We start from the raw sequence: 20,268 nt of genomic DNA on the forward strand, positions 1-20,268 counted from the left end.
TATATCTATATACCATGAGTGTGCCTGGTACCAGAGGAGGCCAGAAGGTGCTGGGTCCCTTGGAAATAGAGTTACAGTTGTGAGCAGCCATGTGGGTGGTGGGAACTGAACTCAGGTCCTCTGGAAGTGCTCTTAACTGCTGAGCCATCTCTCCAGCACGGCTACTGTTCTATCACTGTGACCATTGGCATTTGAAAGTGGGACAGTTGAATGCCTCTCAGCAAGTCAAGCACTGGGAGTGGGGGTGTTGGGTGAATTTTTGCCAATTTGGAAATCTCCAGCCTTCTTCAGGGCTTCCTCACTAAACAGCTTGGCTGAGGTTCAAGCCTGACCTCAGGCTACAGCTAACTTCCCACCCAAGCAGAACTCAAGCATGACCCTCCCTGCCAGTGGAGAAGCTCCCCAACCCACTCACATCCCAAGACTGAGCAGAGGCAGAGGCCCAGGCTCCCCAGGGCTCGGGTACAGAGCCAGGTGTCCTGTAGAAGCAGCAAATGGAAACTTCTGAGCCACCTGGAACGATCTTCCACACCACCCAGAGACTACCTCTCCCTTGCTCCCAAACCCAGGACCAGAGCTGTGGTCCCTGTGACCTAATGAGGTCCTCTCTGAAACAGACCCTGGCCAGAAGATCTGTGTGGCCCAGCCCCACTACAACCCCAGGCAACTTCCTATCTGAGAGGAATTCCCTGTTTTAACTCACCCACCAGCTCTATGACTGAGGACACATTACTCAACCTCTTGGGACCTTTGAGAAGACTCAGCTAATCTTTAAAATCCCCCTTATCCCTAGAATATGGTTTTAGCAAAGTGTCTGGTATATCATAGGTGGTTAATAAATGCTTAGTTTTGTATATCCAAAATATATCTAATATCTAGCTGCTTTCTCCGCTTTTAAAAAAATTGATGTATGCATCTGGTGGGGGCTGTGCATGTCCCATGGTGCACGGAGAGATCAGAGGACAATTTTGTGGAGGTGGTTCTCTCCTTCCCCCCTTACTCAGGTTCCAGAGCTCAAACCCAGGCCATCAGGCCTGCATGGCAAGCACTGTGCCTGCTGAGACATCCTGCCAGCCCGTTCTAGTCTTCAGTAATGAATGCCCCGTGAGATTCAACCCAGACAGTGCCTGACCTAGAGTAAGAGCTCAAGGAACAGCCCCTACCTAACTCACTGATAAATTACTTCGGGCTTAGCTTTCATCTGAACCTACCGTCTCCACCCAACGTTGCAAATCCACCACAGATTAAGGAGTGGAAACGGTGGGATGTCTACCTCCTCCCTGACCCACAAGCTCCAGGGAGACAGTTCATCAGTCCTGTGCCGTCTGCCTCTTCTCACACACACACTCACCCCAGCATCTCTGCATGAACCCGGGTTGCAGAACTAAGCCCAGCACCCTGGACTAGTGGAAACAGCATGGAGCCTCAAGCTGGCAAGTCCTTTTATTGGAAAAAGAATAAAACAAAAGGTCTCCATTTTGCCTCTTCCCAACCTTCCCAACAGGATGTGCCAAGGTCAGACACGATGCCTGGCCATACCGCAGGCTAGGGAGGACATAGGCTTCTGTCGGGAGTCTGGGGCTGCAGCTTGGGAAGAAGGGGTTCGTTGCACCCGGGCTCATCAGGCTCAGGCTCCCTGAGGCTTCAGGGCCTTGGCCAGCCCTCTCCATCTCTCTGCATAGTCTCCTGATGTCACATGCTGCCGCTTTGGCCAGTAGAGAACCAGGCCCTTTCAAGCTCTAGGAAGCTACCTACAGTGGCTGGTGTTTCCTGTTTACTTCTAGCACCTCCTGCCCGCTGAGGTAGGCAGCCCATTTCTGTCCATAGTCATGCCCCAGGATGCCCACACACACACTGGCTCCCCCTGGGAGCCACAGCACCATTGGCTGGCCAGCCCTTCTTCTCTTGCAAGGCACATTTGCCTTGAATGTCTAGGGAGTCTCCCCGCAGGACTTCAGGGCCCTGACACCTGGGCAGGCTGAATATGCAGCATCTGTGGCCCCGCTGTGTCATGGGGCCTGGGAGAAGGGCACCAAAGACCACCCAGATGTTGGCTCTGCTCTCCTAGGACCCCAGCCTTTCCTCCATTAGAATGTGCACAATAGAGCCAGGGTGGAGGAAGGCCAGGAAGAAGAACCACGTCGAAGCCCAGCCTTAGGACACTGACCGACAGGGCCAGGAAGAACTCACAGGGAGGTGCTGCAGACCACTGTGTGACAGGACAGGGCAGGACGTGGGAGTTATTAGCCCAGCAGCCAAAGAACACACAAAGTAACCTCTCTCTCCACACACACATGCTCATTACACATAAACATTCATACTCACACGCCTGCACTTATGCACAAGCATACCTAACTTGCACACATGTGTGCACATATACACTCACATTCCCACTCATTCACTCAGATAAACATAGGTTCGTGCACACATGTGCACACACCCACTCACACTCACTTGTGAAGTCACACACGTACACTCACTCACATTCACACACTTGTAAACTCATATGTGCACATGCTTTCCCACCCATAAACCCACATACATACATTTGTGCACACAGTATGCACACAATGCAGGAATTGGCTCCAGTTCAGGAATTCAAGCTCTGTCCAGCTGCATTCATCCACAGGGCTTTACCATATCCCAGTGGAACACCACCCCCCAGAGTCCCAAGCTGAACACCCATAACCAGCTCCTGGTGGGGTGCAAAGTCTCTGAGTTGGGTGTATCTTGGCAAGGCTGAGAGGACTTTCCGCTCTGAGGGAAGGACAGGAAAGCCACACACAGCCTTAGGAGCAGCTGGATAGCTCCCAGGGCACCCATCTCCCCAGATCTCCAACGAGGAGGTGGGATCATTGACAAGCAGGAGCCTCATGGTGGCCTTGGGCCTTAGAAAGAGCCCAGGGCAGAGTCCAGGTAGACATGGGCTTTGACGGTGAAGGATCATGCAGGGTGGGAATTCTCCAGGTCCTCCTTGGAGTGGGGGAAAAAGGCAAAGAAGAGAGGGTTCATCTAAGCTGGGTTTCCCCCACCCTCAGACTTCCCTAGGAAAGCCTGGCTCTGATGACCCGGACCAGCCCCATGGGAGAAAGAAAGGTCCAGGGTCAGAAAGAGGAAGATCCTGCCAAGGGACAAAGGACTGGGGACATGAAACAGCGGGTAGTCACCCTCCCTTCCGCGCCACACGGCAGGGTGGGCCCAGAGAAAGACTCAGAAGCGGGTGCTCTGGTAACGCAGCCTCCGCAGATCTGCCAGACCCTCGCTCCGGCCATACACCTCCCTGCGGGGACTCTCGGCCAGTCACCGGGCCCCCGCCCCACCCCCGCCGGCGCTGCTGCTGCCGCTGCCGCTGCTGCTGCCGCTGCTCGAACTGCCGCTGCTGCACCGGTCCTCATAGATGGAGATCTCGATCTGGGGTGATGGTTAAGGAGCTGCGCACACTCAGCTGTTGATTGGGAAAGGGGGTACAGACCCAGAATGAGGCCTGTGGCCGAAGCCCTGCTATGCCCAATAGCAGAGCCCAGAAGGCCTGAAGTCCCTGTTGTACAGTATTATTTTAAGATGTGTTACCTTTGTTTATGTTGCATTTGTTTAACTCTGTGAAGCTGTGTTACTGTGCCTGTCTAAAACACCTGGTCTAATAAAGAGCTGAATGGCCAATAGCGAGGCAGGAGAAAGGATGGGTGGGGCTGGCAGGCAGACAGGAGAAATCTGGGATAGGAGAAGTCTGGGAAGAGTAAAAGGAAGGAGCCAGAGAAGTAGGAGGACTTCAGGGGCCAGCCACCCAGCTACACAGCCAGCCACAGAGTAAGAGTAAGAGTTACAGAAGTAAGAGAACAGGAAAAGCCCAGAGGCAAACGGTAGATGGGATACTTTAAGATAAGGAAAGCTGGCTAGAAACTAAGCCAAGCTAAGGCCAGGCATTCATAAGAAAGAATAAGCCTCCATGTGTGATTTATTTGGGAGCTGGATGGTGGGCCCCCTAAAAGAATGAAAACAAACAAGTCCCAACTCTTCTCCAAGCCTCAGCTAACCTTTTCTGAGAGGACACGGGGCTGAGTGCACAATGGGGTCCCATGTTGAATTTGGCCTTCCTTGAGATGCATTATGGGATTCCAAGGCACAGATGCACCGGGAAATGGAGTTACATACAAACACTTGCGTTTGCTGATCCCTACTGGCCCACTCAACTTAGGCCAGTTCCTTCACCTGCTAACCATCAATGATCACATCTTCAAACTGGGGGCACTGCAGAGCCTTAGGACTCCTGTGTAAATTAAATGGACTTTCTGAGTGCTAAGCACAAAAGAAGCGTGGGGGAAACGTGTTTCTAGGGATTGTTTTCTGAACTCTTCTCTCAGCTTTATTGTAAAATGCATTATTTTAACTATTCTACTTCTGTTGCTACTGAAAGGGGGTCGTTCACCTGAACAACTGTTCCAAATGGGGGCAGCAGAACTATCATCCACCCCCTGCCCAGCCTTTCACTAAGACAGCCAGCCCAGAGGCGCATCCCCATCCTGGACCTCATCTCTCTCATCTATGTTCAGTGGGTGGTGGGGTCAATATGGAATATTAAATGAGATTGTAGAAGGCTTGCAGATTCTTTGAGGACCAGACAGTGTTGCAGGTTCAGAGAGCCTGGGCTCAAACCCTGACTGACAATCTGCTGCTTAAAGGTAAGTGACAGCCAGCTCACCTTCAGTGTCCTGGTATACACAGGAGGGTAAGAAGAGCCCACCTCTTGGGGATGTGATGAAAATCGCATGAGATTGTATTTTTCAAAGCCTTTATATGGTGGCTGGCCTATATTAAGCATTGATGGCATACAGTTCAATAAATACAAAGCCTGAAACTCACAAGTGTCCCCAGTGACCGAAAGGGGAAGGGTTCCTATGACCAGCGATGTGTGGAATCCTTGAAGGATCCGGGGAAGCTCCTCTTTCCTAGTAACATCCTCAAGGGGCCCACTGGGTAGACAACTCTGCACCCTCACACAGAAGAGCCTGGAAGGATACAACCCTCATGCCACGTTCCACAGGATCCGTGAGCAGGAGCCCTCGAGGAGCAAAGACCTTCTCGTTCTGCTCCTGGATGTAACGGGAAATCTTCTTGAGAACCTGCAGAAACAGGGGTCCATAAGGATGAGTCTGTGGCAAGGAGGCCGGGGGAGGGGAGGTGGGGAAGCACCACCTTCTCATAGTGGGTCTCCATGCAGAGGAAGATGAAGTAGGCTGTGGCACAGGCCAGGCAGCCCTCCAGGTAGGAGCTTCCCCCGATCTTCTCAGCCTCCGCATAAAACCCGTTGAGGGTCTTCACGGTCTCTTCAAAGAGCTGCCGCTCAATCTGCAGGGAGAGAGGCAGACTGTTAGCCTCCCCAAAGTGGGGACAATCCCAGGTGGGGCTGGGATAACATCGCTGGGGCCACGTGAGTGGGAGCCGGCGAAATACTGGTACACAGGCATGACCGCGAAGTGGCAGGCAAGGCAGAGCCCAGGAAGCAGGAGACCTGGAGTCCGTCCAGACTTGTCCATGAACTAGACGTGTGGCCCTGCACCAGGGGCTTGCCCGTGCTCTGTTGGTTTCCCCATCTGTGGGATGGGAACAAGCATGGCTGCCGGGAACAGGAAACTCACCTTCCTCATGCTGCGACCCTTTAATACAGTCTTCATGTTGTGGTGACCCCCCAACCATAAAATTTCTGTTGCTACTTCCTAACTGTAATTTTGCTGCTGTTGTGAATCATACCGTTAATACCTGATATGCAGGATATCTGATATGTGACCCCTGTGAAAGGGTCGGTTGACGCCCCCCCCCCCACAAAGGTTCTCAACCTGTGGGTTGAGAACCACTGTCGCAGATGTTTTACGCAGAAGCTCAGAGAAATATTTTGGTGACATCAGCTCCCACTGTGATGGTTGTGCCAGAGCTCAACAGCGAATTCCCACAAGTAGATTCTCCAGATTTGGAAGGGGTTTCAGCTGCTTGCAACTGACAGTGGGAGCTCTGGAGAGCCCCTCCAGGAGCACTTTTCCTCCCAGCTAAGAAGTCACTAGCCATGCCAGGCAGTGGTGGCGCACGCCTTTAATCTCAGCACTCGGGAGGCAGAGGCAGGTGGATCTTTGTGAGTTTGAGGCCAGCCTGGTCTACAGAGCGAGATCCAGGAAAGGCACCAAAGCTACACAGAGAAACCCTATCTCGGGAAAGAAAAAAAAAAAAAAGAAGTCACTAGCCGCCACAGCCGCTATGTGTGCACAAGTGCGTGTGTGTGTGCGCGCGCGTGTGTTCGTGTGTGCTTGCATGTACGTGTACAGCCAGGAAGTTGGCCTGTATTCATAACAATAGGAAACACTAAAAACTCTATGCACCAGCCTTTTCATGAACTCTCATACAACTTCAAAAGCATTCTTGTCACCCCCACTCTCTGACAGGTGAGGACTGCTCTGTGTTCCTGAGACCAAAGAGCCCTGGGGCCTCATCTCTGGCCTCCCTGCCCCTACCACTGCTAACTTCCTGTAAAGGACAGGCATGCTTACTTGAGAATGAGATGCTCAAGGTTTTCCGAGAGTCCTTGGAGGTTCAGTCAGCAAAGACCAGCCACGCCTCACTTTTCAAACCTCCTCAAATCAGCCTGGCCTACAACATAGACCAGCACTGGGTCTCTGATCCCAAACCAGCTCTAAGGCAGCCCCTGGTAGGGAATGGACACCCTCAGAAACAGGGGCAGAGCACAACCCTTGGCTGACTACCTTAGATGCCACCAGCAGATGAAAAGGGGACATCAGATTCCCTCCACCCGTTTTATAAGACAGGTAAAAACAAGATGGAAAGCAGGCCCCCAGCTCTCCCTCTGGGTCTCTAAGCTTCCCTGCCACAGCTCTGATCACACAGTCTCTACTTCCATCTGTACCGACTGGGGATGCATTTGCATCCGTCTTATAATCGAGGCCAGTGGGAAAGCAGAGAAAGTGGGCACCTGGCTCTTCCAGTACTTTCTAATAACTTCGGTGAGTCACTTCCTGCTTCCAGCCCTGAAAGACTCTTCTGCTTCTGAAGCTGCAATGTGTGCGTGGCGCAACCTAAGGATCTGGCTAAACCACGTTCGTATTTGGGAGCTCTCAGGTGGGCTTGGTACCTTGCCTTGTGTCTGAGTACCCAGGTGACGCTGACCCTGTCAGCCACAGGGCATGATTTTAAACAAGGGCTTAGTGGCCATGTTCAGTGCTGGCTGCACTGTAACATCACTTGGGCAGTTTTTAAAGCCAACCCTGCACCCAAATCTCAGCCCCAAGAGGTGAGGACTCAAATAGTCTGGGACGGGGAGGGATAGGTCAGAACAGCACCTGTCACCTTCTCCTACCCAAGTAGATGCCTTGTCTGGTCCCCCACTTCCCAACCCAATTACAAGTGGCCCCAATCCAGCCAAGAGTGGGAAGAGGCAAGCTACTGCCCAAGCAGGATCTAGGGACCACTCAATTCCTGCTCACCTGAGAATTCCTCATTAAGAATTGAAGTTTGAACAATTGTAATTAAAAATAATTTTTAGTTAACTTAAAAATTAATTTGCAAATTAAGATGTAAAACAATGCCAGCGCCCAGGCCCTACTCCCAGAGATTCTGATTAATGTGCTTTAGGGTGCACTGAGATTTTTTTCAGCTCCTCAGAAAATTCTAGTGTGCAAGCCAAGGCTAAGGACAGCTGACAAGTAGAGATTCCTAAGCCACAAGCCAGCAACTGAGTCAGCAAGTCTGAGTGACACCCGATCTAAGCCACTAGGACTCGGGAATTTACATTTGTTTAACAAGTTTTCTAGAGACATTTCATGCAAGGGTAATTTGAGCTGCTGGACTGGAACAAGTCTGAGGTTTTGTGTTGTGTTTTGTTTTTCAGAGAAGTTTCTCTGTGGAAATGCAAGACGACTCTTCCCTTTGAGGCAGCTAAGTCCTGCATTTTGTGGTATTATGTGTCACATAAGACTGGTGGGAAAAAAAATACATTCTAAGAAGACTCCCCCACACACACACACCCCAGTGCCATCATGGAAGTAGAGCTCATGTTTAGATAAAGGTATCCTCACCCAACAGGTGCCCTTACCCGGCTATCCAGCTCTGGGGGGAATTTGGTCTGGAACTGACAGATGGTACCATCACTGTAGTCTCTCTGGATAAAGACCTTAGTGGCCAGGGATGCGCTTCGCCGGAGCTCCTGAAGATTGTGAACCTGAGGAGATAGGCAGGAAGAACACACTTAGGGGACCATCGTCTCACTGTACTGATATGGAGGGCTCTCCAGCATTCCTGAATCCTGGCCAGGGATGGGCTGGCCACACAGCCAGCCTCCAGGAGGGGCGTAGAGAAGCAGGCCCTGTGCAATTTACATGAGAAGCTGCCTGAGGTCATCTCAACGAGTCTGCAAAAGCCTAAAGCAGGAGCAAAAGTGAGCCAAAATGAGACCCTCAGAGCCGTCAATCACAGCAGCAACTGGTTCTAACGAGAGAAGCGATGTGGGATGGCAGCTGGCCCTGTCCTTGGAGAACTCAGCACTGGCCAGTATGGAAGCCTTAGGCCCTGAAGGTGGAGTTCACAACCAGACTAGGGAGTGGGGCATGAGGAAGAGAGGAAACTCTGATGTGTCCCTGAACTCCAAGGGAGACTGAGGTCCAGGCCAGGTTCTGAAAGGCCAGGGAGCACCAAAAGTGGTTTTCCGACCCCAGTAAAAGGCCCAGGAATGGCTATTTCCCAAGAGACAACAGTACAAAGTGGACTGGGGCCAGAAGCTGAAGTAATGAATAGATTTCCTTGATAGGAAGGAGTAGGGTGACTTGTCCCTCCATCCACTCTGAAAACTTGACATTGACCTAGCACTTGAGGGGAGTGGGCTCCATTCCACAGAAGAACAAGGTCTCTTTCTTCTACCTCTCCAGCCTCAGTCACTCATGCTGGAGACAGACACCTCATTGGTGAAATACGCCCAGCATTGGAACCACATGGAGACCAAGCCCTGCAGGCAGAGTGAAGAAACAGCAGTTCATCCTGTGTAATTAAGCTGAATCCGTTCCGTCACTCCACTCTCATTTATTGAGTCCCTACTAGTGCCGGGTTCTCCAGATGCTGAGCAAAAGTCAGTCTATGGGCTCCAGGGAGGAAGACAAATAAATGTGTAATGAATTAGACTGTGATGGATGGTTGAAACAAAGTCACATTTGCCCAGAAATGCTTATTCACAAAGGCTTCCTGGAGACTGTACTGAGTCCTACAGGAAGGCTAGGGATTAGCAGTGGTAGGGGCTGACCGGAAGTAGAAAGGGGAGGAAAGGGTGACCCTGGGAAAGGGGGTAATGAAGACAGCAGAACCTGATCTGCTCCAGTGGCCTGAGGCAGCGTTTAGCAAGACCAAAGCTGGTTTGCAGAGCAGATACAATCAGTGGGAATGAACATGTACTGCAGTCGGGGGTGAGATCACACACAGGATGGGTCTCTGCCGACAGGAAGGATTGCAGGTGGAGACCCTAACAGCCAAGGGAAAGAGTAGAGAGGGGTTGACTAGACAGAAGGAGTGGACGGTTGGTCTATCAAGGTCTGAGAAATGTAGCAATCAGAGAACATTACACAAGGCTTTCCTAAATTCAGGTAAACTTTGTAAGCAGGAGTTTTGATCTCAAAGTTTTGAGAATGAATTAAATAGCATATAAGTGCTCCTCCAGTTTTAATATTTCTTGATTCCACTAGCCAGAATCTTTGTTGAAAAATCCCCTTTTAGCTGGGTGTGATGGCATACACCTTTAATCCCAGCACTCGGGAGGCAGAGGCAGGCAGATCTCAGTGGATTCAAGGCCAACCTGGTCTACAGAGCAAGTTCCAAGACAGCCAGAGCTGTTACATAGAGAAACCCTGTTGGGGGAGGGGGTAGGGGGAGTCCCCTTTTAATAGCTACTAGAATCTTTCGGTAATTTAAAAAAAATCAATATGCTTTGGTAATATAACTAAGTCTTTCATCAATGTCTCTGTTCCATCTGGTTATGGTTTCACTACAATTCATTTTCACAAGAAAGGAAAAGGGTTGTGGCCTTCCCTGCCCTTCCAAAGGCAGCATACAAGAGCCAGCCATGGACTCCTTCAGCTCTGGAAGGGTCATTCTGGCAGTGTTGCAGGAGTGGGTAAGCCTAACAAGCCCCGCTGGAAGGAGATGATGAGGTGGTGATGAGAAAGAGAACGGAAAGAAGACAGAAACAATGTTTCCACCATTCTGACCTGGACTTGGCTTCCTGCCACAGGCAACATCCTTTGTCTGAGCCTGCACACACACCTGTGCACACACACCTGTGCACACACACCTGTGTATACATCGATGTAGGCGGTACTATGAGCCATGACAGTGTGTCTCTTAGTGTCTGGCTTCTGATGACCAGCTATTTCTTCTTCCTCCTAGGAATACAACTAAATTCATTCCAAGGCTTCCTTGCAAGCTGTAGTGGCCACATGCTGAGCAGAGTAAATGGAATTGATGAATCTCCTATCTGACTCATACAGACCAGGAATGCCTCCCTTCTCCCAAAAGCAGAGGGGCCAGGTATTGCAGACAGTGGAACTGGAAAGGGCTGGGTCCCTGAATGGCCTCTCAGAGGACATCTGCCTGCTGATCAGAAGCCCCCCATTCAGGACTTTACTGAGAAGGAAGTGATCTTCAATTATTAAGACAGCAGCCTTACAGTCTTACGTAATACAGACCTATTTCCTCTTGACTGATTCATTCAGTCTCAAGTCCCTGAAGTGGAAGAGGTCAACACCCTCCCTAGCCACAGCGGTATCCTGAACCTAAGAGCCTGTCCTGGCTCCAGGTGACTAGGCATCTGCTTCTGTCCCTGGAGAACGTATGTTGGGCAGTGGGGAGTGTGTAGAGAAGCAGATGAGATACATTTTACATGTAAGCGCCTTGGCATGCCAGACCTACATGGCACACATATCACACGCTCTGGCACAGTCGGTGAAGAGCAGGATTTTAGGCAAGAAAGGGTCTCCTGGTTCCCTCCATCTATGGTGTTCCATATGAAGTACCAAGATGGCCTGCTGAGCACAGTGGCAGGAGGCTGCCTCTGGGCCACATGACCCTTGAAAAGTCTGCCCTTCTCAGGCCCTCATTTCTTCAAAGACACTAATCTGGAACCCCGTCATCATAACCCCTCACTTCTCTGACTTCAAAGAAGCCTTATCAGCAATGGTGAACATAAACATTTCCAGAGGCAGAGCAGTCAGTGGGCTGGGTTGGGCCTGTGTCTAATAAGAGAGCTTGTGACTTGTGTCACAGAGCCAGCTGGCTATTGCCACTGAAAATGTACACCCAGGTACCTGGCACTTCTGATTTTTCAAGAGAAGCCACAAATCCAATTTTTTCTTAATATCAGGTATCCTGATTTCTAAATATTTCCAATGATTTTTTAAACATGTGAGCACTAAGCAGGTTAAATAAGACTCACCTACGAATAAAGACTTGACTCCTTACAGCTCCAGTTTGAAAATAAAGACAGAGGCTAGAGCCAGGTCCCAAACACTTACAGTCAGCTTCTTGGGATTCTGGAAACAGGAAGGAGTTCTTACAGCAACGCCCAACACTCCCTGAGGCTACAGATTCTGTGTCTCCCTCAGCAGCAGTGCCCCCCTAGAATCTCTCCAGGGGAATCTTAGATGGTTCTGAGAACTGAGCTTCTCCTGATATTTCAATATCCTCAGCCCTGCCCCTCTCTCCCATAGTCATTCCCCAGCCTGCTTTCAGGTAAGGCCAAGACCAAGCTTCTTTCCTGAGTTGGAAACTCAGTGGAGAGATCTGTGGGTGCCATTTCCCACAGTGTGACAAGGAATGGAAGAATACCTAGAGATGCGACACAGCAGGTCACATAGTGTGTCTCCATACACCTGGCAGTCAGTCCTCCAGGCTGGGCTTGTACAGAGCAATCACTGGAATGCAATGAGCTCCTGGACCTGGTATGCCCAGGACAAACAGGAGGTCCCAGCTGGTCCACAGATCCATCCTCACTTAAAACCATCTCATTCCATAAGGTACAGGTGAGGCACAGCTCATGAGTCATGGGATCCATACGATAACCAACGCTGGGCTGGGCTGTAGTGGAGAAGTGCAGATCATGAGTCACTGGCAGCCAGGTAGGACCTGAAGGTGGAAAACTGGGCACAGGGCCACCCTTCTTCTCAGCCTGCTACACTCAAGCTCAAGCCAGTGACTCAGAGATCAGACCTCCAAATACCCTGCCTGGGTAATGCACTTAAACATCTCTGATGCACCAAAACCCACTTCAAGAAGCCCCTCCAATGAAAGGCACTCCCCAGCTGTTCTTGGTCATTTAGACTGTTTCCCTTGGCATTTGCCAAGATCTGCTGCCCAAGAGATGGGCTCGGGAAAGCTCTCCAAATGAGGTCAGGGCCTCATTCAGGAACCTTTCTGCCTCCTCTGTGTTCCTCACACACAGCCCTCCCCTAATGCTAACTTCTAAATGGAAATCAGGAAGCCATTTCCCCCTCCCCTTTCTCTCTCCTTTTTTCCCTCTCCTCTCTCTTCCTGTCTTCTTTTCCCCTTTAGCTCAGCTCTTTCTTCAGAATGCTAAGGAAATGACCACGGGAACTTGGAGTGAGGATTTCCTTCCCCTAACAGGTTTTTCCTGGTACTCTCAATCCAATCCTAATAGTAAAAACCAGCCTAGGGGGATGACTCACCCTGGCCCAGACACCAAACACCCTGCGCCCTGGCAGAGCCTGGGTTTCTTCCCTCAACACTGCCAGCAGAGTCCAGTCAAGGCTGAGCTGTGAGGCTGAAAACGTTTCCTGCCCATCCTAGACATTCTTCTGTCCCTCTGTCCTCAAGATGACCAGCGAGGCCAGTCAGGGTACCTGAGTGCCTCCAGCTCAGTGGTTCTCAACCTTCCTAATGCGACAACCCTTTAACACAGTTCCTCATGCTGCGGTGACTCCCAACCGTACAATTATTTCTGTCGCCACTTCATAACTGTAATTTTGCTACTGTTATGAATCACAATGCAAATATCTGATATTTCCAATGGTCTTAAAGGGGTCACAACCCACATGTTGAGAACCATTGCTCTAGCTCTTCCTGACATACCTCTCCTAACTCAAAGCCCCACTCAAGACCCCTAGCATTCTCCTCTAGTAAGCATCATACTGGCTAATTGGACACACTATCCTGGTTGCAAAGGAACAAAGAGAGTGGTCACGGGGGCAAGATGAGTTATTGTCTTAGCACTGCAGTTGTGCCATCTGTAAAATGGGATGATGAAGCCTTCTTTGAGTCCCTCACCAGACTGAAGCAAGCTTCCAAGCTTCAGTTGTCTCATCTGCTAATTGCAGATAATAACACTATCCTGGTTCACTTCACAGAGCTGCTCAGACCCTCAAAGGCGTTCTGTGGGCCACGGTGCCGTATCCACAGAGGCATTATGAGCAGAGCCTCTCCCAGGGGAGAGTCATCAAGCCTACCAACAGCTTCCTGGAAACCTGGCCTCAGCCAGGAGGTGTGAGCCTGTGGGCAGAACGCGTGGGCCACAGCAGACCTGTAGAGAAGAGACACTCTGACAGCCGGGCCTGTCGGGATCCATCAGATCACACTAGCAACCGCTGCTGCAGTCTGGCAGGCCTATCTGGAAGGTGACCAGCCCCTTGGCTCCTTTGGGCTCTTCTCCCTCTCTGTGGTGCTTCTGAAGTACTCTGCATTCCTCTGGAAGGCAGATGTGCCTGCACATGGGGTTCTGGGAGGGCATGAGTCCCTCCTAGCTAACCTGTATAGCATCAGAAGGCAAACAATGCCAAGCAACATCAGGAGATGCCGTGGGATAATGGCCACAGCACTTGGTACTGATGTCATGCCACTCACCAGGAAGCCCAGAGGCACTGCACGGAATCATTCACAGGCCCTTGCCTTCCTCCTTGGCAGTATTCCAGCTAGGCTGGAAATAGGGAGACACCACAAAAGAAGGCAGCAGCAGAACTGGGGAGTCCCAGTGTGCTGCGTTACACTCCAAAAATTCAAAGAAAAACTTTCAACTCTGCTCTTAGCATGCTGTGTGAGTACCAAACCCATCCTTTTTTCCATATGTCAGCTTTATCATGTATAAAGAGCTCACATCTCCAGCACAAATGGGGGCAGGGGGGAGCCTCTAGGGGTAGAGACAAAAATCCTGATTTCTTAAGCACTGTGACAGGATTTTGCCCTTAGCTAACAGGTCCCTTGATCCATAGGCACACTGTGAAGAAGGCAGCCTCTCCCCATACACAGGCAAATGTGGGCACTCTGGGACCAGCAACTCAGGCAGAGAAGGAGAGCAAGGGATGATGATTCTCAAAAGTGGGGGCTGGTGCAGGAAGTTCTTAAAACCAACCCTTTGGGTTCTGGGCCCGAGGATGTCTTTGTCCACGCCCTCCTCCTCCTAAGGAAATGCGGATGTAGAGGAAGGTCTGTCTTCCTTAGTCAAGCATTTTGGGTTAGAAGCAGGATACTGCACCGCATAGCAACAGCAGCAGTAGGCCACCTCCCCTCCCCTTACACAGGCGTGCAGGGATCTCCAACCCTCCAGGGAATCAGAACCCTGTGTCAGGAGAAGGGGAAATCCCAGCCTAGGCTGGGACCTGGTGCTATTGGTAACAAGTAGACTCTTCAGGGCTCAGGGTTGCATGGGCAAGATTGACATGCCGGAAATGCGGGGACCACTACCCAAAGCCCTGTTCTTCTGAAGCCCTGCCACTCCATACCTGCCCCCTACAAACCTGGGGAAACACCCCCTACCCCCACCCGCCCCCGCCTTCTCCTTGCGCCCAGTTTGCCCCTAGTGGGCATTCCTGCAGCATTGCCTGCGGGCTAAGGTGCTGGCCCCTACCTCAGTGGCCATCTTCAGAGGGTGCTGACCACTCCTAGGCGGCCTCAGGGCTGGCCCAGGGGGGCTGTCCGCGGTGCTGACTTGGAGAGCTGGTGGGGTGGCCGAGGCCCGCAAGGGCCCGGGTGCTGTCCGCGGTGCTGATGAGATCGCCGAAGCCCGAGACGAGCTCCTGCGGACAGCAGGGTCCCGGAGAGAGGGTCTGTGCTGTCCACGGTGCTGCTGCGGGAGCCGGGCCGGGGAGGCGAGGCCGCGCCCGAGGCTCCTCACCGCCCGATCGCCTGCTGCCAGGGCTCCTGCAAGCAATGGCCCGGTTTATCTTTGACAGCGGCAGCAGCGGCGGGTACGGGGGCGGCGGGGGAAGGAGGGGCCAGTGCCTCGGCGGGCGGGGAGGGGGAAGCCGAGGCCCCCAGACTCCGGCACCCGCCGGAGAGGAGCCCCGCCCGCGGCCACCCGCTCCGCTCCCGCCCCGCCCCGTCCCGACCCCGCCCAGCGCCCCGCCTCTCCTGCCTGCCCTCCCCCTGCAGAAGAGCCTAGTGCTCTGCGCAAGCTATCACCGCCTCCCGGGACTTCCAGAGGCGGAGAAGAGAGGCTGGACTCTGCCGCAAGGCACTCCAGTCTGCAGGAACGGACGTCCCGACCGGCCTCTCCAAACACCTACAACATCAGACTCTAACCCCTCCCCCACCCTGCCCCTGGCCGCCTCCTCTTTTTTTTCCTCTCTCTTTTCTCCCCCCCCCCACTTTTTCTAGCCTGATTTATCTCTATGCACCCTCCAAGCACCACCCGGCCTTATGTGGACATTTCTCTCCTCTCTTTCTGCTCTCCACTTCCTAGAACCGCATTAGCTAGAAGGAGATGCTGTAGATCACAGAGAATTTTTTTTTTAATATTTGCACATATTTCATTCCCAGCTTTGCCCTGGAGTCCCTTCTTTCAAGGAGCTCTAGATGGAAACCAGCCTGTCTTTATGCTCCTCCTGGCCCTAGGCTCCACACCCTACTCTTCTCTCTCCCCTCTGAAATCCCACAGTTTACACACACTCTCCCATTACCACCACCAGTCAGAAACCACAAGCAGAGTGCCAAACCGGTATGCCCACTGTCCAAGGTGGCAATCTGGCATCAGGCCTTCCAGTCAAATGGCTTATCTACTTAATAAGCAGGAAGGAAGCCCCAACACGGAGGCCCTTGAACATACCCATAATACCCCCAGGTCTGTCTGAGGGGAGCTGGGTACCATTCTCTACAGCATGGCTGCCACAGGTCAGCAGCAGCAGCCACACACATGGGGAGATGAGACAGCCAGAAGACTCGATTCCAGTTCAGGGAGTGACTGTGTCACCTTTTGAGCCAATGTCCTCTTTCTGCAGAATGTACTTGTTGACCTCACTGGCCTATAGCTAGGGTCCTTTCTTTTTCCTTCACAATTTTATTTTAAAATTTCCAAACATACAGGAGACGTTGAGGAGGGAAATGTCACAAACGATACTATCTAACTGCTTCCACAACTGTTATTTTTTTTTAACCACGTTTGATTTGTTTCACTGATGGAAATAGAAGCAATCTAACTAGATTATTAGAAATCAATAAGTTCTACAGTTTTATCCTTAAGTATTTCTGCATTCATCCCCTCAGACCAAGAACACTTTCCTAAACCAGGTGTGATGGTGCGTGCCTCTAATCTCAGCACTCAGGGGGCTAAGGCAGGCAGGGATACATGAGATCTTGTCTCAAAAAAATAACACTCTCCTAACTAATCACAATATCATTATCATCTCTTTTAAAATTCCATAGTAACCCTCTTATTTTAGAGTAGTTTGTTGCCCCCAAAGACATATTAATAGCAATTCCTCCAGAACTTTCTATTTTTAATAACAAACATTTAGGGATCACTTACTGTGTACCAGATGATATGTTCCACACTGCATATATATTTTGTAAACCCCACAACCACTGTGAGTTAAATGTTCTTTTTAAATTTTTTAGGTCTTTCTCTGTATATCTCTCTGTCTCTGTCTGTGTGTCTGTCTCTGTCTGTCTGTCTGTCTCTCTCTCTCTCTCTCTCTCTCTCTCTGTGTGTGTGTGTGTGTGTGTGTGTGTGTGTGTGTGGTGAATTTGTGTTGTGAGTACCAATGTATGGATGCCACGGAGCCTGTAAGGAGGTCAGAGGACAACCTGGACTGTCAATCTTCACCTTCCTTCCACGGCAAACACCAGACTAGCTGGCCCATCTCACCACATGAGCACTGCGGTTCCAGGCATGCCACATCTGACTTTTTTACACAGAATTTGGAGATTTGAACTCAGTTCTTCACACTTGCATAGCAAAAGCTTTACCCACTGAGCCATCTCCACAGCCCCATTTCCATATTATAGTCATCTTTTTATTATTCCAACTCTACAAAGGAAGAGGCGGAATAAGATGCCCAAGGTATCCTATGAGAAGGATTTAGACTAAGGCAGTTAAGCTCTAGAGGCCATGTGTGGCTTGTCCCCTAACTACACTGCCTCGTTTGCTGGCAGAGGTCCAACATCTCCAACTGCCAATTTTTCATAAGAGCCGTTGGGTCTCTAAGAATAAGTGACATGCCAAAAACAGATAAAGGCAGGTATTCTGGTCTACCTCATAACTCCAAAAGTGTTTTGGCATTAATGTGCAAGCTGAAACTATCTGCAAATCTCATGATGGTCACTGCTAACAAGTGAACCCATCCAGTGGTGTCCATGACCTCACTGTCCCTCTCACTTGACTTCATATTAATTTGACATTCATCTGAAAATCACCCTGTTCATCCAGTGGCTAGAAGGAAGCCATTCAACGAATCCATTGTATCTTTGTTGAGTACTAGACTGTATAGACTGGGGATACGGCAATGACTAAATACACAGACTATTCTTACTTGCAACATATGAGGAAATAAGTTCGGTGCAGACTTGTGATCATTGCTAGAATGTAAAGTGAGCTGTGATAAGGACTTGGTGACAGGCGGAGGTTATTTCTGAAGGAATACTCAGGGGAAAACTTTCTTCATAAGGTCAAATTTGGGCAGAGGTCTGCAAGGAGAGAGAGAAATAGACACACAAATACCGAGGAAAGAGCAATGAGGCAGAAAGGGCAGAGTTCGAGAGCCCTGAAAAGGACCGGGGCCTAAGGTGCCTAAAAATAGCTCCATGGGGTAGGGGAGGCTGGGGAGAGAGGGGGATCTGTGGTTGGTATGTAAGACGAATAAAAAATGTCTTAATAAAGAAAAAATAGCTCTGAACTAGTGTCCATAGAACAGAGAGCAAGAGAAAGGAAGATGGGAACTTTTTAAGTGGGAAGTAACCAGGTTTTTTAGGGCCTTACAGGCCTTACTAAGAACTTTGGATCATGGTCAAGAGAGTGAGATAGCAAGTTGTGTAGAGACGTGACATTATTAAAGTTTTTATATTTTGTTTCGGATGATGGGGTTGTAGGAGAGGCAAGTTTGAAAGCTTTCAGACCAATTGAACTAGTTCAGGCAAGGGGCAGAGAGAGACAAATTAGAGTACAGCGTGACACTGCAGGAAGTGAGGAATATTCTAGACACAGCTGGAAGGTAATGTTCGACAGTGTGTGCAGAGTTTACATGTATGATCTGAATGAGTCCAAAGTTATCCCAATGTTGAGATCTGAGACACCCAGAAGAGAAGAGCCCTCCTTATACTGAAGAGGTAGAGTGGAAAGCAGGGCCTGAATAAACCCTGAAGATACGGGGTGGGGGGGTGGGGGGGAGTGGTGCAGTTTGAATTGTGTTTGGCTGAATTAGATCTGAAGTTTGATGTACATAGTGTAGACTGGGTTGAAAACACGTTTAGGAGTTAAGGAAGGGGTAAAAGAGATAAAACTTCTAGACCTATCCAGACCCAAATAAGGATTAAAACCAAAGGACTAGCCAGGCATGGTGGTGCACATCTTTAATCCCAGCACTTAGGAGGTAGAGGCAGGTGGATCTCCGTAAGTTCAAAGCCAGCATTGCCTACATAGTTTCATGCCAGCTAGAGCTGTATAATAGAGAGAACTTGACCCAGCCCCTCCTCTCCCCTGCAGAAACAATAGACTACGTAAGTTCATTTAAGGAAGAGATATAGCCAGAAAAGTTGTCAAGAACTAATCCTGAGTTGACCACGTCTAGACTAGAAGATAGAAAAGACTAAAAAGAGGTAGCCAAGTCCAAGACCCAAGAGAATGACAGCCTGGATCCCAGCAGGCTGGGAAGGAAGCCTTACTCACGCTGCCCAATGTTGCTCCCACTGGACCTAAAACAAGCAATGAGGGATGACCAATGATTGGCAGCAGAGAAGTCACTGGTGGCCTTGCAAAGGACCGTCAGTGGGATAGGGTGTGCTCCTGATTAGAGTGAGTTTGGGAGTTAGAACGGAGGAGAGGAAGTAACACCCTTGAGAGTAGCATGGTTGTCTGAGAGAAGCCAAGGAAGATTCTTTCTGAAGATGCAGACACTAGGTCTTGATGGGCACTGACCGGAAGTCAGGTGGAGAGGGAAACACCAAGGGTTCAGAGAAGAGCAGGCAATTTCAGAAGCAAACCTTTTTTTTTTCTTTTTAAATACAAGCTCTCACTATATATCCTGGCCAGGCCACTCTATCTAGACCAAGCTGGCCTTGAACTCACAAAGATCGTCCTTCCTCTGCCTCCAGAGTACCGAGATTAAAGACGTGATGAGCCACTACACTTGGCTGGATCACCCTCACGGAGGTCCACGGAGAGTGGAATGCAGGGATGACGCAGAGGGCGTGACTGTCGGGAACAGACAGTTTCCTACCATTGGTGGTGAAGGAACTCGACCACACGTGCAAGCTGATCAGATGTCGTACTGTGAAGAAAGACAAATACTATTCCAAGCTCCACTTCAACCAACCAGAGTCCTAACTTACCTCAACAAGTCCATTCAGCCTACAAGTGTATAGAGAGCTTGATGGCACCAAGTGTGATGCTGCCTCTTTCCCGGGAGTCTTTCCACCTACGCTGTACGCTGTACAACCTGAACTCCAAGGCCTTGAGGTCATCTATGCAAGCACAGAGGGTCCCTTTCAACATCTAGCTTTATTGACAGGAAGAGACCTTACCAGCCTCAGCCCACTTTTCTGCATTGCCTCCAGGGTAGTTACAACAACCTTGATGCCCCCCCCCCACGCCCCAAGGCTTGGAGGCGTCAAAGCAGAAAGAATAGTGAGAAGAGAGCCTCACACCATGCTGACTCAGGTTAGGGTAACACACTATAGGATGGAATGTTCCCACACCCCAGTCATCTGAGCTGAGGCCTTGAGATTTAATCTGACTAATCGTTATTATCCAGATGCCTTGAGACAGCCCAGTCCCGTGCAGGAGCCCGGGTC

The 20,268-nt window shown here is 50.4% G+C and overlaps 1 protein-coding gene across 1 annotated transcript; it reads right to left on the reverse strand.

The window, feature by feature from the left end:
* Positions 1–1,425: 1,425 nt before the first annotated feature.
* On the reverse strand, positions 1,426–19,958 carry Golga7b (golgin A7 family member B). The gene is made up of 6 exons (XM_059257921.1): positions 19,807–19,958; positions 14,894–15,186; positions 8,096–8,221; positions 5,194–5,346; positions 5,019–5,120; positions 1,426–3,411 (listed from the first exon to the last, which is right to left on the reverse strand). Exons 2-6 carry the CDS (start codon positions 14,903–14,905, stop codon positions 3,301–3,303), a joined length of 504 nt encoding a protein of 167 aa, XP_059113904.1. The 5' UTR covers positions 14,906–15,186; positions 19,807–19,958; the 3' UTR covers positions 1,426–3,300.
* Positions 19,959–20,268: the final 310 nt, after the last annotated feature.

Source organism: Peromyscus eremicus, chromosome 1 (genome assembly GCF_949786415.1).
Source record: "Peromyscus eremicus chromosome 1, PerEre_H2_v1, whole genome shotgun sequence".
Lineage (NCBI taxonomy): Eukaryota > Metazoa > Chordata > Mammalia > Rodentia > Cricetidae > Peromyscus > Peromyscus eremicus.

Coding starts and splice junctions, on each gene's coding strand:
- Golga7b (XM_059257921.1), bottom strand. Junction 5,121..5,193: donor TGGAGACCCACTATGAGAAG/GTGGTGCTTCCC, acceptor CTGTTTCTGCAG/GTTCTCAAGAAGATTTCCCG. Junction 3,412..5,018: donor TGGAACGTGGCATGAGGGTT/GTATCCTTCCAG, acceptor CCATCACCCCAG/ATCGAGATCTCCATCTATGA.